General features: G+C 46.4%; 1 protein-coding gene across 1 annotated transcript in view; it reads left to right on the plus strand.

Moving 5' to 3' along the window:
- LOC146346576 (uncharacterized) overlaps positions 1-6,395 on the plus strand; it is a 78,216-nt gene extending 71,821 nt beyond the window's left edge. The window contains exon 2 of the mRNA XM_084848735.1: positions 6,183-6,395. Within this exon, the coding sequence (XP_084704861.1) occupies positions 6,183-6,188 (6 nt within the window). The 3' untranslated portion in view covers positions 6,189-6,395. The remainder of the gene's footprint in view (positions 1-6,182) is intronic.
- Positions 6,396-22,303: the final 15,908 nt, after the last annotated feature.

Here is a 22,303-nt window from a genome sequence, read left to right on the forward strand (position 1 = left end):
TCATCAGCTCCTTGCCATCCCACCAACCCTGTTTGCCACACACAGGAAGCCACTGCATGGTCCATGGCCACCTGGTGAGTGGTGCACAGCTGCTCAATCCCTCTCTGAGCTGCCATTTTGCATAAAAATGGTGTCTTGGCAGTTTTCGTAAATTTTCTTTTATGCAAATGGCAGCCATACAGTGGCCATTTACGCAAGATTACAGGCATCAATGGTCCATTAACACCTATAACCTTGCATAAACGGCCTCTCTACAGCTGTTGTTTGCATAAAGAGGGATTCATGAAAACTGCCAAAAAGCCATTTTTATGCAAAATGGGAGCTCAGCAGACCCATGGGGACTGCCAAGAATGCTTGCCCAATAATAGGAATGAAGGAGAAATTCATTTCAGTTCATTTTTTATCAGGATTTACCCAGTTTGCAGCTTCGGGACCAAACATGGTCCAAACATAGGGGCAGGCCATGCCAGGTAAGGGGAACAAGGGAGAGATGTGTAATATCTGTCCCCTGCTCCGGGCCTGTCCAGAGCCAAAGGATGGCTGGGGGAGGCATGACCCCATCTTCTGGCCTTCGTTTGCTGCTCTGCATTGCCAGGTCTGTTACCCAGAAAACCTCCCTCATCCATGACATGATTCTGGATGAGGGTGCAGACCTGGCATGTATTACAGAGACCTGGCTGTCCAAGGCTGCTGCTCCAACCCTTGCAGCCATGTGTCCAGCTGGATTTTCGTATGCACAGCAGCCGAGGGCTGGGGATCGGGGAGGGGGAGTGGCTGTTATCTACCGAGAGTCCTTGGTCTTCACCAGGCCCACTCTCCGGGAGACCAAGGTTGCTGAGTGCATGTACTGGAGGTTGGTCCCGAAGGTCAGTCTGCGGATTCTGCTCGTGTACCGTCCACCCCGCTGCACGACTGACTCCCTGGCTGAGGTGCTGGAGGTGGTCTCTGATGTGCGTGTACAGTCCCCTAACTTATTGGTGTTGGGGGACTTCAACGTACATTTGAAGGCCATCCTCACAGGAGCACCTCGGGACTTCATGGAGACCATGGCCTCCTGGGAGCTGCACAATATCCTAACTGGGCCCACTCATGTAGCTGGTCATGCACTAGACCTTGTGTTTGTTTCTGGAGAAGTGGGGAGTGATCTGGAAGTCGGGGGTATATCCCCTTTGTCATGGTCAGATCACTATCTGGTGATGTTGGACTTCTCGGTTCCACAACCCCTCCGCAGGGGTGGAGGACCCATTAAAATGGTCCACCCCAGGTGTCTTATGGATCCAAATGGATTCCTGAACGCGCTGGGGGATTCTCTGGGGCACACCAACGGCCACTCGGTCGAGACCCTGGTGGGTGGCTGGAATGCCGCAATCACTGGGGCATTAGATCAGGTGGCTCCGAAACGCCCTCTCCCCCTGAACAGGGCTCGGACTGCACCATGGTTCAATCCGCGGTTACGAGCTCTGAAACAGGAGGTGAGACGGCTAGAGTGCCGGTGGCAGACGTCTCGCTCCAAAGACGATCAGACATGGGCTAGAGCTGTATCTTCAGCCTATCACGTGGCGGTGAAGGCAGCAAAAAAGGAATATTATGCTGCCTCCATCGCATCTGCAGAGTGCTGTCCCAGGAGGCTGTTCCAAGTGGTCCGGAGCCTGGTCGGTCCTGCGGCTCCAGAACCACTGGAGCATTCTAAGGCCTCCCGTGAGGCCTTGGCAAGGCACTTTGCAGATAAAATTGATCAGATTAGGTGTGTTACTCTGCACGCTGTGGATACAGTTAGTGAGCAAGAGGCGGCCTGTGGCAAACCGGTTTTGTGGGATCGGTTCCAGCTTCTTCCTCCTGATGAAGTGGACAAGGTGCTTTCATCTGTGAGGCCGACCACCTGCTTACTTGATCCTTGCCCATCTTGGCTCATTATGGGCTGCAGAGAGAGACTGGGTGAGAGGATCAGGGCGGTGGTGAATGCCTCCCTTGAGGAGGGAGTGATGCCATCAGCCCTCAAGGAGGCAGTGATAAGACCACTCTTAAAGAAGCCTTCCTTGGATCCTCAAGTTCTGAACAACTTTCGCCCAGTCTCAAATCTGCCATTTTTGGGCAAGGTGATTGAGCGGGTGGTGGCGATGCAGTTGCAGACACACTTGGAAGAAACTGATTATCTAGACCCATTTTAGTCGGGCTTCAGGCTTGGGAATGGGACAGAAACGGCCTTGGTCGCCTTGGTGGATAATATGAGGAGGGCTCTGGATAGGGGTGAATGCTCCTTCCTTGTTCTCCTCGACCTCTCAGTGGCTTTTGATACCGTTGACCACGGTATCCTCCTGGACCGCCTGGAGGGGTTGGGCATTGGACACACCATATTGCGGTGGTTCCGGTCCTTCCTCTCTGGCAGGTACCAGAGGGTAGCACTGGGAGAGGAGGTTTCGGACCCGTGGCCACTCACTTGTGGGGTGCCACAGGGTTCCATCCTCTCCCCGATGCTATTTAACATCCATGTGAAGCCGCTGGGGGCTATCATCAGGAGGTTTGGGGTGCAGTGTCATCAATATGCGGATAACACCTACCTCTCATTCAAATCTTCACCAAGGTTGGCCGTAGAATCCCTGTCCAAATGTCTGGAGACGGTGAGTGGCTGGATGGGGAGGAATAGGCTAAAGCTGAACCCTGACAAGACTGAGGTACTTTTGGTGGGAGACAAGAGGAGGCTAGGGGATGTTGACGTGGTGTTGAATGGGGTACGGCTACCCTTGAAAGACCAGGTCCGCAGCCTGGGGGTCATTTTGGACTCCCAGCTGTCCATGGAGGCTCAGGTGTCAGCTGTGAGCCGGACAGCGCTATATCAACTCCATCTGATACGGCGGCTGCGCCCCTTCCTTCCCGACCATCTGCTCCCATCGGTAGTACATGCCCTGGTCTCCTCTCGTTTAGACTACTGTAATGTGCTCTACATGGGGTTACCCTTGAAGACGGTCCAGAAGCTGCAGCTGGTACAGAATGCAGCGGCTCGCCTGATTAAAGGCAGCCGCCGGCGAGATCACATCACTCCAGTGCTGAAGGAGTTGCACTGGTTACCAGTTGTTTTCTGGGCCAAATTCAAGGTGTTGGTTTTGACCTTTAAAACCCTATATGGTTCCGGCCCAGTCTATCTTAAGGAGTGCCTCCAGCAGCACCAGACAGGCCACTTAACAAGATCAGCCTCGGATGGCCTTCTCTCTGTCCCATCAGCCAGGACAGCTAGACTGGTGGGGACGAGGGAGAGGGCCTTTTCTGTAGTGGCCCCCACTCTGTGGAACTCTCTCCCTAGGGAACTCCATCATGCCCCCTCTTTAATGAGCTTCCGTCGTGCATTAAAAACGTGGCTGTTCAGGCAGGCATTTGGGGTGGGTTAGGGTATTTTAAAAAATGTTTTTATTGTAGAATTTTATTGTTTTATTGTATGTTTTAGATCGCCCAGAGTGGCTGGGTGACCAGCCAGATGGGTGATTAATAAATTAAATAATAAATAAATAAATAAAACACGGACTCAGTCACAATCTGTGGTCAAAATCCAATTAGCAATATGATTTGCAGACCAAAAGAATATGTGTTCAACAGCACACGTGCATTGAAAAATGCACATGAAACCATGCATTCTTTTGAAAAATGCACACAAATATGCTTTAATCAATGGGAATGCATCCATTTCAAAGATGTGCATAACTGATGTGTACACTTGGAAAAATCTGCATGAAAATCTGCATGAATTTTCATGTGAAAAGAAAAAGAAAAAAAGCTCACAATGTGAGTTAAGTCAGAATTAATCTCAATATGGAATACAGAGAACTTCAGAGAGCTGGTGTTTTGCTGATTTCAGTATCCCTACCTGATAGAGATGGGAGAACCAGGGGTGCTAGAGCTCACTGAAATTCTTTGACCTTTACTTCAAACCTTGGTTCAGCTCACTTCTGTTCTTATTTGCTCTCAGCTTTTGGGGGTGGAGGGTAGGGATCGACAAACGTCCCTTACCTGATCCCGCAGCTTGCTTCGCGGTGGGGGGGAGGTGCTCCGTCCCTCCCCCCGAAACTCTGGGTGGGGGGGGAAGTGCCCCATCCCTCCCCACCGAAATTCTGGTCAGGGGGGAGGCGCTCCGTCCCTCCAGACGAAATTCTGGCCTGGGGGGGAGGCACCCCGTACCTCCGGCCACGAATCCTGCTGTCCTGCCGGGACGCAAATGGCGGCGGCCGTAGCCACCGCCGTTTGCGTCCCTGCAGTCAGTCATGATAGGCTACATAAATCTTTACATAGCCTATCACGGTGTTTTTTGAAAATCTAGCCCTGATAGGCTACGTAAATCTTTACGTAGCCTATCACATTTGTTGTTTGTTTGGGTTTTTTTACTTGGAAATGGCAGCGGCGGCAGCCCGTCAGAAGACTGGCCGCCACAGCCGCCGCCACCGAACCGCCGCCGGGAGCCGCCGGGAGCCGCCGCCGCCAGGAGCTGCCGCTGCCAGGGACATTCGCACAAGGTAAGTCCCATCCCAGGGGGTGGCGGGGGGGTGGCGGACCGTTTCTCCACCAATTTCAGGGGGCCGAATGCATTGGCATTCGGCCTCCCGGAGATTCATGGAGAAATTCTCTGACATCCCTAGTGGAGGGTCATTCGTACAGCAAAAGTGTGCATTTTTCTAAAGTGCACACTTTCCCCCCATTCACTAAAGTATGAACATGCATTAAAAAAAAACAAACTTCATTTTAAACAATGCACAACTTTAAAATGCACAGCAGGTCAGGAACAAGGACAGGAGTGAGCCCAACCGAGCTTTGAAGTAAAGTTTGGAGAAATTCAGCGAGCTTGTGCATCCCTGGTTCTCTCATCCCTAGTTGTGACTTTAATTCATCTACAAAAGATCAAACAAAATGAAACTATCAATCTCCTCTTCCCAGCAAAAGTAATATCACAGACAAGGGCGAATCTCCCAAGAAGTGTCATTTCTGGTACTTTAAAATAACTCGATTATGTACCATTTGCATTTCAATGACAAGTAACTCCTAAAAGATCTTAAGACAAAGCATTCATTTTATTACAGTTTAAAAATACTTTTTATACACGAACAGGGCAGTTGGGGGTTAGTGATAGCATAATTCCCTTTCAGTTTAGAGTTTGGAACCATTAGCGAAGCATTGGTTGAAAGCGACACCTTTTTTGTCAGTTTCATTTTCCAGACTTACCAAATAAATAGTTAGCCTTGTATGTCTTCTCAATTTGAAACAGCCAGAACAGCAGCAGCAACAGCAAAAGCCCTCTTGGGGAGATTCTGCGATGGAATCAGACAAACCTGCCCCACCACAAACTAGGGATGCTGGAGAAATTCAAGACAGACTAAAATGTAGGGATGTACGAAAGTCACTTACCTTTTCGACGAGGTGATTCGGGGTGGGGGGGAGGCGCTCCGTACCTCCCCCCCAAAATCCTTCTCCGGCCAGCTCCACTTTGCAGAAATTCCACAGAGCCGCCGGCCGGGGCCGCCCGCAGCTGGAAATCCGGCTGCTGAGCAGCCTTCCTTTTGGAAGAAGAAAAAAAAAAACCCGCATACGCAAATGGTGGCAGCTACAGCGGCCGCCATTTGCGTTCCATTTTTTTCACAGTTTTAGCCTACATAAATATTTACGTAAGCTATTAAAGCGGGAAAAAAGGAATGGAAATAGCGCCCACTACTTTATTTGTGTTCCCCTTCTTTCCCCGTAATAGCTTACGTAAATATTTATGTAGGCTAAAACTGCGAAAAAAAGGGAACGCAAATGGCGGTCACCATAGCCGCTGCCATTTGCGTATATGGGTTTTGTTTTGTTTTTCTTGGCTTGCACTGATAGGCTACGTAAATACTTATGTAGCCTATCATGGCAAAGGGCAGATGGTAATGGTGGCCGCGGCAGCCGGTCAAAAGACCAGCCGCTGCCGCTGCTGCCGGAGCTGCCGCCGGAGCCTCTGCCGTCTGGAACATCCATCCCAGGTAAGCCTCATCCCAGGGGGAATCCGCAGGGGGGGGCAGGGGGTCAGGCCATTCCACCACGGATTTCAGGGGGGCGAATGCCAGTGCATTTGGCCTCACTGAAATCCGTGGCAGAATTCTCCGCCATCCCTACTAAATGAGCTCGGATTTCTGAGAATCCAATCTGCAGAATCCACTGGCTTGATGGGTCACAAGTAGGGGTGAACGAAAGTCACTTACCTTTTCTCGCAGCTTTTTTGCGGTGGGGGGGAGCGCTTCGCTGCTCCCCCCGCGAAGTTCAGGCCGGGGGGGGAGGCTTCCTGCCTCGCCCGGCCGAAATTCAGGCCGGGGGGGGAGGCTTCCCGCCTCGCCCGGCCGAAATTCAGGCCGGGGAGGAGGCTTCCCGCCTCGCCCGGCTGCGAACACGAAAGTAAAAAAAAAAAAAAACAACGTCCCCTGATAGGCTACGTGACGATTCACGTAGCCTATCACGGCTAGATCTGGGAAGTCAGCCGTGATAGGCTACGTGAATCGTCACGTAGCCTATCACGGGTGACTTTAAAAAAAAAAAAAAGCGCGTACGCGAATGGCGGCCCCCATAGGGAGCCGCCATTCGCGTTCCTTATTTAGTTGCTGTAGTCTATGTCAATGTTTACGTAGACTACGGCGAAAATAAGGGCAACGCAAATAGCGTTGCCCTTATTTTCGCCGTAGTCTATGTAAACATTGACGTAGACTACAGCGACCAAATAAGGAACGCGAATGGCGGCTCCCTATGGGGGCCGCCATTCGCGTACGCGCTTTTTTTTTTTTAAAGTCACCCGTGATAGGCTACGTGACGATTCACGTAGCCTATCATGGCTGACTTTGCAAATGTTGCCGTGATAGGCTACGTGAATCGTCACGTAGCCTATCAGGGGACGTTTTTTTTTTTCTTTCATTGCAATGGCGGGGGCGGCAGCCGGTCAAAAGACCGGCTGCCGCTCCCGCCCCGCTCGAACACCGGACGAACCGCCAGCCGGACCCGCCGCCGGGAGGGACATTCAGGGAAGGTAAGTCCCATCCCGGGGGGGCGGGGGGCGGGGGGGCGGAGGATTTCTCCCCGAAACTTGTTCGGGGGGCCGAACACGTTGGTGCTCGGCCCCCCGAAGTTTCGGGGAGAAATTCTCCGCCATCCCTAGTCACAAGGTTTTGTAGGCTTAGAATAATGGAATCATAGAATAGTAGGGTTGGAAGGGGCCTACAAGAGCATCAAGTCCAACCCCCTGCTCAATGCAGGAATCCAAGTCAGAGCATCTCTGACAGATGGCTGTCCGGCCTCGTCTTGAATGCCTTCAGTGTTGGAGTACTAGGGCTGCAAGGAAAGTAACATATAAGTGCCCAATTAATCAGTTCCCTTTTCTCATGGTTGACAGGTCTTTACTCAGGTCTGCTAACTTGTGACTTGGTGCAAGGAAGCAGCAAATCATATAACCAACACAGTTACTTTATATAAATAGGTGCTCATATACTTAGATTTATAGATTAACATATGAACTTAGATAAAGCTCATATACTTAGATATATGTTCATATATATAGTGACAGCCACCAGTGTGGATGGTTTTAAATGGGAATTGGACACATTAATGGAAGATAAGGCTATCCATGGCTACTAGTCCTGATGGCTCCATGCTACCTCCAGTACAAGAGGCAGTAAGCCTATGTAGGGATGCTGGAGAAATTCAAGACAGACTAAAATGAGCTTGGATTTCTAAGGATCCAAACTGAGGAATCCGCTGCGGAGTGACCTGCTCAGGCTGCATGGAGTCCATGGACTTTCGGATGATTTTTTCACTTTCCCGAAATTTACACATATCAATTCGTAGGAAACTACGTATGTTTCTGCTGCGGAAACATTGAATGGAATGGGGGACAGTACACTAAATGTTATGTACTGAGGTAAATTATGTAAATACTTATGTAAATATTTATGTAATTATTTGTGTATTTTTCCGCACAATGGAAAAAAGATATCCGCATCCGTCTGTGGGTAGGGATGTACGGAAGTCACTTACCTTTTCGAAGGGTGACATTCGCGGTGGGGGGAGGCACTCTGTCCCTCCCCCCGAAATTCCCTCTGGCCGGCTCTGCTCCACGGAGATTCCTCAGAGCCGCCAGCCGGGGCCGCCCGCAGCCGGACATCTGACAGCTGAGCAGCCTGCAGAGACGCAAATGGCAGCGGCTGTAGCCACCGCCATTTGCATCCCTGTATTTTGCCATGATAGGCTACGTAAATATTTACGTAGCCTATCACAGCAAAGAAAACAAACAAACAGCGGACGCAACTGGCAGTGGCTACAGCAGCTGCCATTTGTGTTCCCTTTTTTTGCCATTTTAGCCTACGTAAATATTTACGTAGGCTATTACGGCGAGAAAAAAAAAAGGAATGCAAATGGCGGCCACTACACCATCTGCGTTCCCTTTTTTTTCCCGCCGTAATAGCCTACATAAATATTTATGTAGGCTAAAAAGGCAAAAAAAGGGAACACAAATGGCAGCCACCGTAGCCACCGCCATTTGCGTTCGCTGTTGTTGTTTTTTCCGTGATAGGCTACGTAAATACTTACGTAGCCTATCACAGCCTCCGCAGGGATGCAAATGCCATCCCTGCATTAGCCATGATAGGCTACATAATTATTTACATAGCCTATCACGGCTATAATGAGGAAGCGAATGGCGGCCGCAGATACGGCCACCATTTGCAAGTCAGCGCCGAGGGCAGCAGGTAAGTGCTCCATTTTGCTTGCCTTTCGTGGGGTGGGGGGGCCGAATGCACTGGCATTCAGCCTCACCGAGATCCGTGGCAGAATTCTCTGACATCCCTATCCGTAGGTGAACGACGGAACAAAAGACACCTGACAATCCAGACGGAGTGGATTCTACACAGTCTGTACATCCCTACCACAAACACACTGAAATTTGAGTATTGTCTCTTTGGATCCTTGCCCAAACAAGAAACCTTAACCGTTTCATTGCTGAGTGAAATAAAAAGAAGCCGAGTTTCCCACTTACCAGGTGTCAAGGGCTCCTTGGAGGCCTCTCTCAGTCTAATCCAGTAGCCAAGTCCAGACACAGACAAAGGGATTCCTTTCAAAGCTTTATTCTTCTTTTACAACTTAACAACTCTACCATTTGCAACTAGATCTGAGCAGCACAGTACCTATGCCCTAAGTTGGAACAGTTGGTCCCTGTTTGAAAGGGAATTACTGGCAGACCCCTGAATTTAAGGATTAGGGAGAGTCCCTCCTTTTTCCCTTGGATCCTCTGGGATCAGCCGTTGTTTGCGCACCAACCGGCACTGCGCCTCCTTTCTGCGCCCTCCATTTGGCGCCGCTCTCTGCAGCGGCGTCGCGCGTCCACCAAGTCTGATATCCGCGCTCTGTCACTCCCTGGACTGCTATCTAAGCTAGGAATGCTGGTGGGAGGAATCTCCATCAGCTGTTGGCCCTGGGAAAGAGGAGCGCGCTCCTCTCCCAGGAGCGACTGCTCTTCCTCAGAATCAGAACTACTCTGGGATTCTATGGGCTCAGTGTCCACCCTGACACCAGGGAGCCGTGATTTGTGCAGGCGCCCAGGCCAGCAGCAAAGGGAGGAAAGGCTGGTGAAGAGCGGCTGCTGAGTGGCCACATTGGCATCTTCCCAGGGATATGCCTGCTGAGCCAAATGGCACTCCAATGGGCTTGATAGGAGCAGGGCCAAAGGGGTGGACCCACCTGAGTGAGACCTTTCTCCTTTGTTCTCACTCCAGTTCAACCTGAGGCCCCTCAAAGCAGGCCTCCCATATGGCTGCAGCACTGCAGTCACTGACCTCCCCACCGACCCACTCCGGGCAGCAAGATGCTTTGCAATGGCAGAAGTAATCTCCACTTAATGGGGCTGGGAAGGAATTTTACCTGCACACCAACTGGCAAAGACAGTGCAAGATTTTTTTATTTTTGTTTTGCCTTCCCAATTTCAAGATTAATTCCATTGTAAATAAGTTGATCTGGACTGTCAGCAAATTCATTGTGGATGCTTCATTTTATCACATTTGTCATGATTATGTAGGAGTGATAGGCACTTGGCTGGATCCACTGGTGAGGGGGAGTGGAATCAGGTTGCCCAATCTTCTCAATCATGCCAGGGTGCAGGACATGGAATAATGGGCTCAAGTTACAGGAAGCCAGATTCTGGCTCAACATCAGGAAAAACTTCCTGACAATGGAACCAATGACCTAGGGAGGTAGTGGGCTCTCCCACACTGGAGGCATTCAAGATGAAGCTGGACATCCATCTGTCAGGGATGCTTTGACTTAGATTCCTGCATTGAGCAGGGGGTTGGACTCCATGGTCTTATAGGTTCCTTCCAAACCTACTATTCTATCATTCTATCAATCCTGCATGGTCAGGATTCCTATAAGAGATCCTGTGGATGTGGCACTAAGACCAACCCAGCATGGAGGCTACGTCCAGGGTGGTGGAAAGGGTTTCACATTAGTGGTCCATGCTATGGTGTGCTCCAGGCCCTGCCATTCACCACCAGGGCTCCTGACACATGGGCCAGAAAGTAGGAATCAGACAGTAGGTGGGCCGGCCAATGACAGGATCCATGCTCTGTGCTGCTACCAAGACTATTCAAGTGAAAGTCAATAGAGTTGTGGCCAATTTATCATTCTACCTAAGTCTGTGTGTCTAATTTGTTCTCTTCCTTTCACTACCTGGACCCAGCTAAGTGCTGTCTGTACAAGTATAAGATCAGGATGCTTGAGAAAATCAACTCCTAAAGGTGAGAGCGATAGGCTTTAGGAGTAGTGTGTGCAAGCATCCAAAGGAAAGAATTACTGTTCATTTTAGAACACAAGACTGAATGGCTTTAAACAGCTCCTGAAGAAGGAGATATTCCGAAATGCATAGAGCACAATAGATTTTGCTGTTTTGAGCACCACAGCCTGCCCTCCCCCTTCTTTGTTGTCTGCATCGTGTTGGGCCAGCTCAGGGATTTCCTTGGATTTCTTTTATTTGCGTAAATAAAATAATAAAAAATATGAGTGAATTGCAGGTGCAATTTGCGGCCCAAATATGTGTAAAGTGCTCAAATTGCAGCTGAAATTTGTGTAGATCACACAAATGGCACTCTGCAATTTGTGCATATTTCTATTTATGTAATTTTTTTAAAAAAACAACAAAAACACAGAGAACAAGTGCCTTTCAGCCCCTTCTGAAGACTCCAAAAGGCAACAGAGTCATTTTCAAAGTCATACTTGCAAACATCGGTTTTCCATTCAGCCTCTTCATGTGTTCAAGTGTACACACAAGGACTTTATCAGGGTCCCTGATTGTGAAGAAAGTCCTACTCACTTTCAAGCAAACACAGTGGGCCTTCAGACCTCCCTGCTCATTGTGGGACTGAGGAGGCAGGGGCTGGCATTTGTGGGATAAGGGATTTTGAACTCACCTAAATTCTCCAAAAAATCCCTTCAAAATTTGTTTCCGTTCACTCCCATTGTTGTTTTTGACCTGGTTTTTTGGATCATTCAGTTGGAAAACTGCACTTTTCTGTGTGTGTTTTTCAAAAAGTGCAAATTCTGCCCCCCCCCCAGACTAGAGCATGAAAATGTGCTTTTATATTGAAAAGTGCATTTCAAAATGTGCATTAAAAAAAGGCTTTTTTTCAACCATGATTGCAAATTTGGGGATTTGAGAACATTTCATCCCCCCCAAAAAGTGCTCCTTGGTTGGGTTCAGGATGGCAAACATGCTCCCATGATTTGAGAACAGCTAATGTGATTTTCGTAGGTGGGGACGTAGGGGATAGGGCCAGTCATGCCTGGCTCCATCCCTGCCTCTGAGTTTTAGCCCTCACACATTTGCTGAAATGCAATAAGAGCCCTATTCACAATGCAGACAGCAGAATATGGTCACAGAAAAAGCATTTTAAGTTTCATTTGAGATAATGCCCAACACCCTTTACCTAAACTCAGATGACACAACTTTGTACAGCTTTGCCCTTTTCTTGATTAAACTTGTAGGTTTCTTGTTCAGCCAAAAGTACCTCACTGTTTGGAGTTCATGTATAAAATTATAACTTTCTTTTCTTTTTATTTTATACACGAACCAACAATGTCCGATTTCTACTTCACCTCCAGACCACCTGATTACCTCCACCATGCCTGGCACCCTTCCTTTACACATATTACTCTGCCTGTTCAGTTAAGCCTCCTGCCAACTCAGTTCACAGAAATCCAGCACATGCTTGGCCTGGCTGTGCCTCATTGATGGTTGACTGCCCGGCACAGGCCATCCTAGTTCACCAAAATTCAGTTTGTACAAAATCTGTCTATGGCCAGATGAGCTGGTGAGTTCATGTACATTCAGATTATTGCCAGGGTTGTATGTCGTTATGTATCCTAGTGGGTACTGGGGGTTAGTTATTGTTTTTGAATGCAACAATCCTTCATTGAGCAGGGGGTTGGACTCAGTGGCCTTGTAGGCCCCTTCCAACCCTACTATTCTGTGATTCAGTGAACCTTGTCAGCTCCTGTAGAGCTGGGAGTAGCAACAGTGGGTGGAGCTTCCACTAAGTTCTGACATCTGTGTGTGCCAAATAAAGAACAGCTGTGTTTGAGGCCAGCTGATTCTTGCAGTCATTCTTACTAGGTATACATCGTATGTCTTAGTGTCACTATAAACCAGAATGGAAAGAGACATGGGCTCTGCCCGCAGGATGAGCAGAAGGTTGCATGTTTCCTGCTGCACTTATAGAGAAGCAGGTCTTGCTGCACAAATGCAGGGTGCATTGAGATCCCAACAGGGTAAGGCATGGGCTCCTGAACCCCCTGTAAGACATTTAAAATGAAAAAAAAATAGCATAGAGTATTTAAGGCAACAGACATATTAGGCATACCAAAGAGGCCTTGCTAAAAAGGCTGCTTTCTGACCAAAAAATTGCCCTTGGCCTATTACTGGCAGGGAGTGTATCCTGGGGAAAAGAGAACATAATGAGAGAGGCCTAGACCACAGAGTAAAACTACAGAGGATGAGTTGGGAAATTTCTGTAGAACAAGAGGCTTAAGCATGAGGGTGTTACCCTAAGTTGAGGAGGGGTCCTTGAGGAGGTTAGACCACCCTGGTATAACCAGTCAGAAAGTTTCAAATATTGGAGTTGCCATTTATGTCCAAGGGCATAGAAGCTAGCAGAATACAGCAGTATAAATCAGAGCCTCACCCCAGATGACATGTTCTGTTTTCGTTCAAGGTTCCTTGGGTCTCCTTTGGCTTCATTCAGAGCCTAGGGTCTTTATGGGGAGACAGAGCCTTCACCAGAGAATATAGTCAACTAATTATATTATTTTTTTTCTATTTCTGTATTAAGGCTTAATGAAAGGTATGTGTGTTTGTATATGTTTTTTTTTTAAGGAATTTCAAACAATTGTCCATATAATTCAATGCTTCCTTATACCAAAGGACAAAGCACAATTCTGAACCACAGCCAGATATAAACAGGAAGTAAGGGCCTGTCACTAGTAAGCAGGGAGTCTGATTAACTGGATGTATTATCTTTATTTTTCTCTCTCTTAGACCCTGTTGCTTGATGTATTCTTTATCCTGCCGCCCTGCACTTACAAACACACCAGACTTCTTCACAGGATATCTCTGAGCACCTCTGAGCACTGCTAAGCACAAGCATCATGCATGGTGCCATTCATATACAGTACAGCACATAGGCACACGCAGACATCTTCATCATCTCCATGCTGGCAAGTCTGACATGAAGGGAACGTGTTCAGTGCACCTTTGGAGTAATGTACTTTCTGTATAACTCACTCCCTAATAGGTCATTGTAAGTAGGGATGGATGGACTCACCTGTGCCCTGGAGGGCTCAGCAAGCAGTCCGGGAGAGCCATGCAGCTGCCCACTCCTCACTGGGAGACACCATTTTTACATAAGATTGGGGCGCCATAATTATAATTTCCATATATTTAATGTTGTGCAGAATGGTGGCTGTACAAGGCCATCTCTGCAACATTACCGGATGAGTTCATCCATGAGCATCCCCTAGCTAGGCGAGCAGCATCTGGGGGGCCAAGTAAGGTGGAGTCCATCGAACTCCACCCCACTGTTGGGCGCTCACAACATCCCTAATTGTAAGTACAAATACAGGAAAGCCAAGGTCATGAACTTAAACACATTTATGCTTTAGTAGATTTCAACAAGCAAAGGCCTATCTGCAAGACACTGATAAAGCAATCCAGACCAGCTGCAAGGGCAAAGCTAGTCTAACACCTCTATACTGAATGGTTTAGCCCTTTAGGGTCTGAGTCCTCACTCAGAGGGAAGGCGAAGAGAAAACACAAACAAAAAGAGTCAGCTTGTTCCTCTGGGAAGATGAATGCTAGAGATCTGATTTATGATTATGGGCTCTTATCACCTTGTATAAGGTAAAATGAACTGATATTTGTGCATAGCAAAATTTCAAGGGGATAGGGAATCATTTTGTATCTCTGATGCTTGTTATATTTATATTATTATTGCAGGGCTAATACCTTCACCTACAGTGTATAAGCTAACAATTGTTGATTGTCCTGTGGTCTAAAGTTATCTACAAAAAGACTGCTGGCGTGTCCATTATCTTGTGAAACTTTGGGACTGCCCTACTGCAAAGTTGCAAGCAAGAATGGCATATTTTTGTTTAGACATGGAAGGACTAACTGTTGCATTTATTGGTACTGGAAAATTGTTGCATGCTTTGTATAGTTTTAACTCTTGCTAAAGACATATTTGTTCAGTTATATCTATGCAAGTTTTATTCTAATTAAGCCCCTTAAGGCCCACACAAGTGGCGGTTATACTAGCACTCCCCTGTTCATACTGCAAAGTGTGGCTCATATTATCCTAAGCACCCAGTCACCCCCAAGAGTTATTATTTCTCCCCTCTTTTTTCTTGCTTTCTCCCCCCCACTTTTTAATTCAACTTTTTTTTTTCTCCCTACAAATCACTGAAATGCCCTCCTCACCATTTTGCCATCTGCGAGTGAGGCAGTGAAATTGTATAGAACATATTGGATCAGCTGTAAACCACTATAGAATACCAATAGCAAAAGGACCAAACCTTTTAGTCGTGCAATTATTACAAACGATGTTTGCTCTCATTTAAAGGAACATAAGAACTACATGGAAAGCCAAGTGATATTCCAGACCATGAAGGTATTCAGTGTCATCCACCAGTTGAATCAAGTTGTTGTTGTTGTTGTTACTTGTCCTCCCTTATTTTAAAACTTCACCAATTAGGCCATGGATAGACAATTGGGGTGTTGCGGGGGGGAGGTGCCTTAGTCATTTCCCCTTGGCCTGGAGGCGTATTTGCCATTGTTTTTCTGGGAGTCTTTCCATGGATTCTCTCTTTCCCCCTCCCCAAGGCTTGTCTCCCCTCCCTACTCCATGGCTTCTCTTTTCTTCCCTCCCTCTGTGGATTGTCTCCCTCTCCCCCACCCTCTGTGGATTTTCTCCTTTCTGCCTGCTATTCTTCCTCCTCCTCTGCACTTGTGATTTCCTTCCCATACCACCCCTCCTTTCTCCCCACAACCACGCTTAGCTTCTCCAGCTCCTCCACCTGCACCATTTCCTTCTGTGCTGCCACACTGACCTTCTGCTTTGCCTGCCCACCTGCTTTCCTTCCCTGCTGCCACACTTACCTCCCCCTCTGCCCACCCACCCAATTGATTTTTTCCCCACCACTATACTCACTTCCTCCTCTTCCTTCTGCCTGCCCGCCTGCCCATGGTTTTCTTCCTGCTACAGCCACCATGCTCACCTTCTTCTGCCTTCCTTGTTATGGCTGCTGATATGAGTTCAGAGGTATGTGGTGGTGGTGGTGTGGTAGGAAATCAACACTGGCAGCAGGGATCTGGCAGGTATATGCAAGAAGCCTGGCAGGTGCCACTGTGCATGGGTTGCTGACCTCTGCTCTAGGCACACCGTGTATTATACACTTTCTTAGCAATTCAGCCAAACAGTATTATTAATATGGGATGGGATACGCCTAGAGGTTTGGTATGCTAACCAAGAGCTTAATATACCAAGAGGTTTGGTATATTATTTCCTATCCAAAGAACCTTAAGATTTGTAGCTGACTGATGGATCATACCCCAAGAGCACTCATAAATCCAGGCAAGAGCAAGGAGGAGTATCCAGAAGAAAGATTACAGAAGCAGCAGAACAGGACTAAAAACAGGTGAAGACCTGCACAATATCAGCAGGAAAAATTTCTTGGGGGGAAAAAAGTCTCCCCTCCCCCCAGACACAGAACCGTCCGTGTGAGTTTCAACTTTCTACCTAAAAAAGAACCCCAAGCTACAGAATGTTTGGTGCTGTTCTGGTTAGAACCAACTGTCTCCCATTTCTTCTTTACCTTTTCATACTAATGAGCAGATCGTAGTAGGAGCTCCTTTTTCTTTTTTTAAGGGGGGCAGTGAGTGATGCCAGGGACAAATTTGGCCCATTAATTTTTACCAGGTAGGTCTGTGTTTGAACACTTCACATTACTTCTGTACTGCAAAGCAGAATTATGCTTTGCTCTGTCTTATTATAAGGTGGAGATACTGGATGATAAAGCTCCCAGCAAGACTCAGTATATTTAGTACTCTACAGGATTTGACAGAGCTTTTTATTCCTCCTATAGAGAACCTTCTCTCTTCCTCCAAGCTCCCGCTATTTATCCTTCCAGCCAGAACATTTAATTCAAATGATAAATTGACCGGTTTAATGTTATTGAACGTAACAGGGATAAGATATAAAGTTGCTAATCAATCAACAGGAAACATTTTATGAGCTTTAGAAACAAGAAAAGAAAGAAATCTAGTTGGTGGTTCTTTTTGTTCATTTGCTCAATTGTTTGTACCACTTTTGTCCTTCACAATTGTTGAAAGAACATTAAAATGTACCAGATACTTTTCTGAATTTTACATGTTTTCCCAAAGATGAATTTATGGGATGTAGTAGATACACATGGCACTACTACCATCCATTATTTTTAATATCACTTGCTTTTTCTTTTCTTTTTTACATCATTGCTGACAGGAGGTGGTGAGCAATGTATTCATCTTACGCTTAATACCTGGAAACAATCAAGCCATCGTTATGGGCTGGGCAATAAATATTGGCACACTTTAAATGTTGAAATTTTGAAATAAATCTCTCTGGCTAATATTTTTCTAAGGCAGAGAGAGAGATTTGGGCATCGTAAAGTGATCACCTCCATTGAAATTGCTCTTCATTGGATGAGCAGGAAATCGAAAGTGATATGCAAATGTGACCTTCAAACAAGTTGAAGCAAGAGACAGAAAGAAAAAGATAGCATCTGTTGAAAATATCTTGCAAACGCCGTTTATTTTTCTAAATAAAGAAGTTACATTTATCCTTTCCAAATTCAAAGTTTAATCGGCAAAATAACCTTTCAGCTGTACACACCCAGATGAGCATTGTGCATTAGTTTGTAATATTGCATTTACTAGGGTAAGTGCAGGGGTCCTACTACTGTTGAGTTAGCTCTTAAAAACTATATGCATTGTTGGGGCAAGCCAGAACATGGGAAGAGCATCTGGATTGGCAGTGAAAAGGGATGTTCAGGCAGGAACAGGAATGATGAGAGCCAACAGGCAGGGGGCAGGCAAACTTTAAGATCAGAGAGGCCGTTCTCCTTTGCCCACCCATCAGAGCAGTCAGGTGGGCAACCTGAGAGGGCCTTCTCTGCAGTGGCCACACACCTTTGGAACAAGCTGCCATCAGAGGTCCGCCATGCTCCGTCATTGCAGGCTTTTAAGAAGGCCTTGATAATGTGTTATTTTACCATGGCCTTCTCTTGATATTACTGCCATTATTGCTGTTACTGCCATTATTGCTGTTGCTGGTTTTATTGTGGGCTTTTGTTGTTTTTATTTTTATTTTCTATTGCTTTTAATAACCCTTTCTAATGTATTTTATTGCTGTGAGCTGCCTTGGGGGAGGGGGGGCTTCTGCCCTGAACGGCGGTCAAACAGTGTTTTAAATAAATAAATTTGGAGTAGGTATGTGTTCATACACTAATGCTAGGGAAAGTGGAAGGCAAAAGGAAGAGGGGCCGACCAAGGGCAAGATGGATGGATGAGATTCTGGAGGTGACGGACTCAACCTTGGGGGAGCTGGGGGTGGCGACAGCCGACAGGAAGCTCTGGCGTGGGCTGGTCCATGAAGTCACGAAGAGTCGGAAGCGAATGAGCGAATAAACAACGTGTATTCAGACAGTCAGGGCAGAGCAAAGGAAATAAAGCAGCACAAAGCAGTTCAAGACACAGCTAAGGAGCTCAAAGAAGAGCTGTCTACAGAGATGCCAGAGAAATTTGTTTCAACTTACATTTGACCAGAATTTACCTAGTTCTCATCTACCGGAACGATACATAGAGCTGAATGTAATCTATGGTCAAAGTCCACTCCGCTCTGAGCTTGTAATGCAACCTGTGGAGGAGCATATATATATATATATATATATATGTTCAAAATTGCACTAGAAAAATGTGTGCATTTGAAAAATGAGCACAAATTGTGCTTTACTAATGGGAGGGAAATGTGCATGTTTTTTAAAAAAAATGTGCAGAACTGATGCCTATATTTGCAAAAATGCACATGAAAACATGCATGAATTTTGGGCCAGAAGGGGAAAAAAAAAGCTTGCAATCGGATATGAAAACAAGTCAGGATAAGCTTCGAGGTGCAATTTGGGGAACCTATGCTTGAGTTTGCTGATTTGCACATCTCCAGCCCTCTGCCAGCTTGCCAACAGCTTCTTCCTGCATCCATTTATACAGGCTGTTGTTGTGGAAGTTTGCTCATGCCTCAAAACTGCTGGATTTGGGCAGGTCTGCCACCTCACCAGCATATCAAGGCAGAACTACTGGCTTTTCTTTTCTCAGATATTGTACCATTCTGTGAAAAACAAAAACAAAATTGTGTTCCTCATTCTTCATTGGCAGTTGCCTTTTTCCCCCCTTTTTTTGGGGGGAGGTGGCTGCCACTATTTTCCCCCGAACACCCCAGAAGGATGCATTTTGGGAAAATAAGTTTGCAGCTGCTAGGAAGCAACCACTGAGGTTAGTCCAGCTCCTGCTACCACCAGAGGATATGAATGAAACAACAACCAAAAAGGAAAAGGCAACGTATGTGAGTAACAAAACAAATGCAAGTGACAAAGGAAATGTGTGACAAAGCAAATGTGAATTTAACAAGTGAGCAATTAAGCCAATGAGGTTCTTAATAACAAAAATGAATGGAATTCTGAAACAAAACAAAACAAATATCTTGCACACATGGGAGCAATATCAAACAATGGATAGGTTTTTTAAAAATCTTCTACTATCCCTTTTTCCCTTGTGTATCACATCTCTCAAATTGTAAGGTCATTATTATAAACTGTTAACGTCTTATAAAATGTTAACTGCTTTGAGCACTTTGTCAAAAAGGTGGCATATAAATGCAGTACATAATAAATAGTTCATATTGTATACTTTGCATGAATGCAAACATTATTCTTATGCCCCATCCTGTAAACTTGTTCCTTCGTGTCAATGTTTTCCCCATTGGCAATGGCAATATGTCTTCATCATTGATAGTTTCCTGCTCTTTATTTCAGAAGGAGTTGAATCACAGTAATTGTGAGATGCCAGAGACCATGCATGAGAAACTGTGGCAACTAACCAAAGGTGCCTTATGTGCTGTGTCACTGGCAGTTTGCCAGAAGATGGCGCCGCCAGCCTATTCTTTGCTGTACTTAGGTACCAGTTAGGGGTTGGAGTCCAGCGGACTCCCCCCCCCCACGCTTAGCCTCCAAGACCCTGTTTATCAATCCGCTGCCTTTTCCCTCATGAAAAAATGGAGGTTCTGGTTTTTCCAAAAGTGTAACACTGCATAAGTGGTGGCCATAAAGGGGCTGTTTATGCAACATTACAGACATGACTGGTCCATTTACGCCTGCAATATTGCGTGAATGGCTCCTTTACGGCCACCATTCACGCAACGTTACATTTACGGGAAAACCCACGCAGCCTTTTTTTAATTATTATTATTTTGCAAAATGGTGCCTCCTAAGGAGTCAGGCAGCTGCCAGGCACTTGCCAGGCAGTCATGGGTTGTGTGGCAGCTCATCCAGGGAGCCAAACATGGGCAGCCGACCAGTGGGGTTTTGGCAGGCGCCTGGCAGTACAGACGGAGGTGAGTCCACCCATCCCTAGTGCCAGTAGCTGTTGAGTAGAACACAGTACTGCAGGTTCCAGTTGTCAGGTGACACAAATGGGCCAGTAGTATTCCAGCAGGTCCTATAAAGCCACAAACTCTGCCTTGGCTCCTCAGTCGGAGCAATTCACCAGTTGAGTGAAGGTGGAACGTTGTAATAGTGAGAGCTGTTGCAATGGGACAGGCTGCTTTGGGAGGTGGTGGGGCCTCCTTCACTGGAGATATTTAAGCAGGGACTGGAAAGCCATCTAGGAGGGATGCTGTAGCTGCATCCTTCATTGCACAGGCTGCATTGATCAGTGGATTGGACAAGATGATCCTTAAGGTCCCTTCCAACCCTATGGGTCTATGAATACCAAGCTGTTCTCATAGTGTTGATACCTGCTTACCCTGTGCTTATTCTGGTTTCAGACCATCTCTGAAAGCATGAATTTATTTATTATATTTCTATACTGCTGAATAGTCAAGCATATGTAGTAAGGAGCCCTCCCACTTCACTTCACATGCTCATTCGGACCTTCTGAAGCAGCCCCACTTTGCTTCAGACTGATTTGGAACCCATCCGCTTCGCTACGGATTCAGATCCAAAGCGAGATTTGGATATCTGAATTATTTGAATTTGACATTTTCCCATTGGCTTTCAAAGACTTTTCAGTTTTCATGATAAATACATGCGATTTGGGGACCTGGCAGCCCCCATGGAGGGGATTTGACATGGCAAATTTCAGACAGTTTGTCCCAGTAGTTTTTGTGCTAGGAACAGGTAAAATGTGCTGTTCTCAGAAACTCAAACCAAAGGTCCTAAAGGAATAATCAGAGAAGTTGGGTGTTTAAGCAGAGATTAGGAGGATGTCACTATCCTTAATTTCCCCTAGTATTCCTTTCCTATTCAGCTTCACAGTGGATGACCTCAGGCTGTATTTGGCTGAATGTAATACACATTACCTGGGAAAACAGGCTGAGAGGCAGGCTGGCAGAGTAGTTTTTGTGCTAGGCGGAGGTAAACTGCTTTTTTCAACACAAACTCTCAAAACAAAACTATAACTTTTCACTGGTTGCACAAAAGGGTCCCAGCAGCACCTCGCCCACCTCTTCCCCTTCCAAGACCCTGAATATGCTTCATATTGGACTTTTTTTTGCCACGCAGTGTAATATTAAATTTACATAATAAATGTAAATGTGTGGAGTGCTTTGTCACACACTGTCTGCTGCACCACAACACAAGCACTCACACACAAGAGCAAAAGAAGATCAAATACAGAACTACCTGCAAGCAAAGAAAAGGGCATTTTTATTTTTATTTTTTTAGGGAAAAGATATAAAGTTCAAAAATGGGAAGGGAGGGAATACAGGAAATGAGAAGGTGGGGGACAAGAACAAAGAAAGTAAATCAATATATGTATGTATGTATGCAAGTGTGTGTGTGTGTGTGTGTGTGTGTTTTACAAAGGATCTAGAAAGAAGGGAAACCTAGTAAGAAAAAGTTGAACTGAGAAGGGGTGGTGGTGGCAAAGAACAAGGCAAGGCAGGAAATTAAAGTACTGTTTTATTTTTAAAAAATGTTATTTTATAACGAATCTATGAAGGGAGGGGGGAGGGAGGGAGGGAAAACTAATAAGAATGGTTGCATTGAGAAGGTGGGGGGAGCCAAAGTACATGGTAAGGAAAGGAGGAAACCAAAGTACTTTTTTTAAAAAAATACAGAATCTAGAAAATAAAGAAAGAATAGTTGAATTGAGAAGGCTCAGTACTAGGGAAGAAGAAGAACAACAAAGCTTCAGTACAACAGACACACACACAACAGATCTTCCCAACTAACCAACTCTAAGCTCTCTCAACCAACTCTAACCAGCACACTCTCTCGCAATTAAACAAATGCAGGCTGATCTCCAATATATACAGTATCCCCCCTCCCCACCCCTCCTCCACCACTGTCACTGATTGGAGACTGCTGGGTTAAGTTCATCCCTAAATTGGCAACTAGAGTACCATTCATCAAAGCTCACTCCCACCTCCTCCTCTTCCCTTCCCCCCTCCATCCTCCTCCTCGCCCCATCTTT

This window comes from Heloderma suspectum, chromosome 4 (assembly GCF_057233095.1).
Source record: "Heloderma suspectum isolate Gila_16-S chromosome 4, 16-S_ref, whole genome shotgun sequence".
Taxonomy (NCBI): Eukaryota; Metazoa; Chordata; class Lepidosauria; order Squamata; family Helodermatidae; genus Heloderma; species Heloderma suspectum.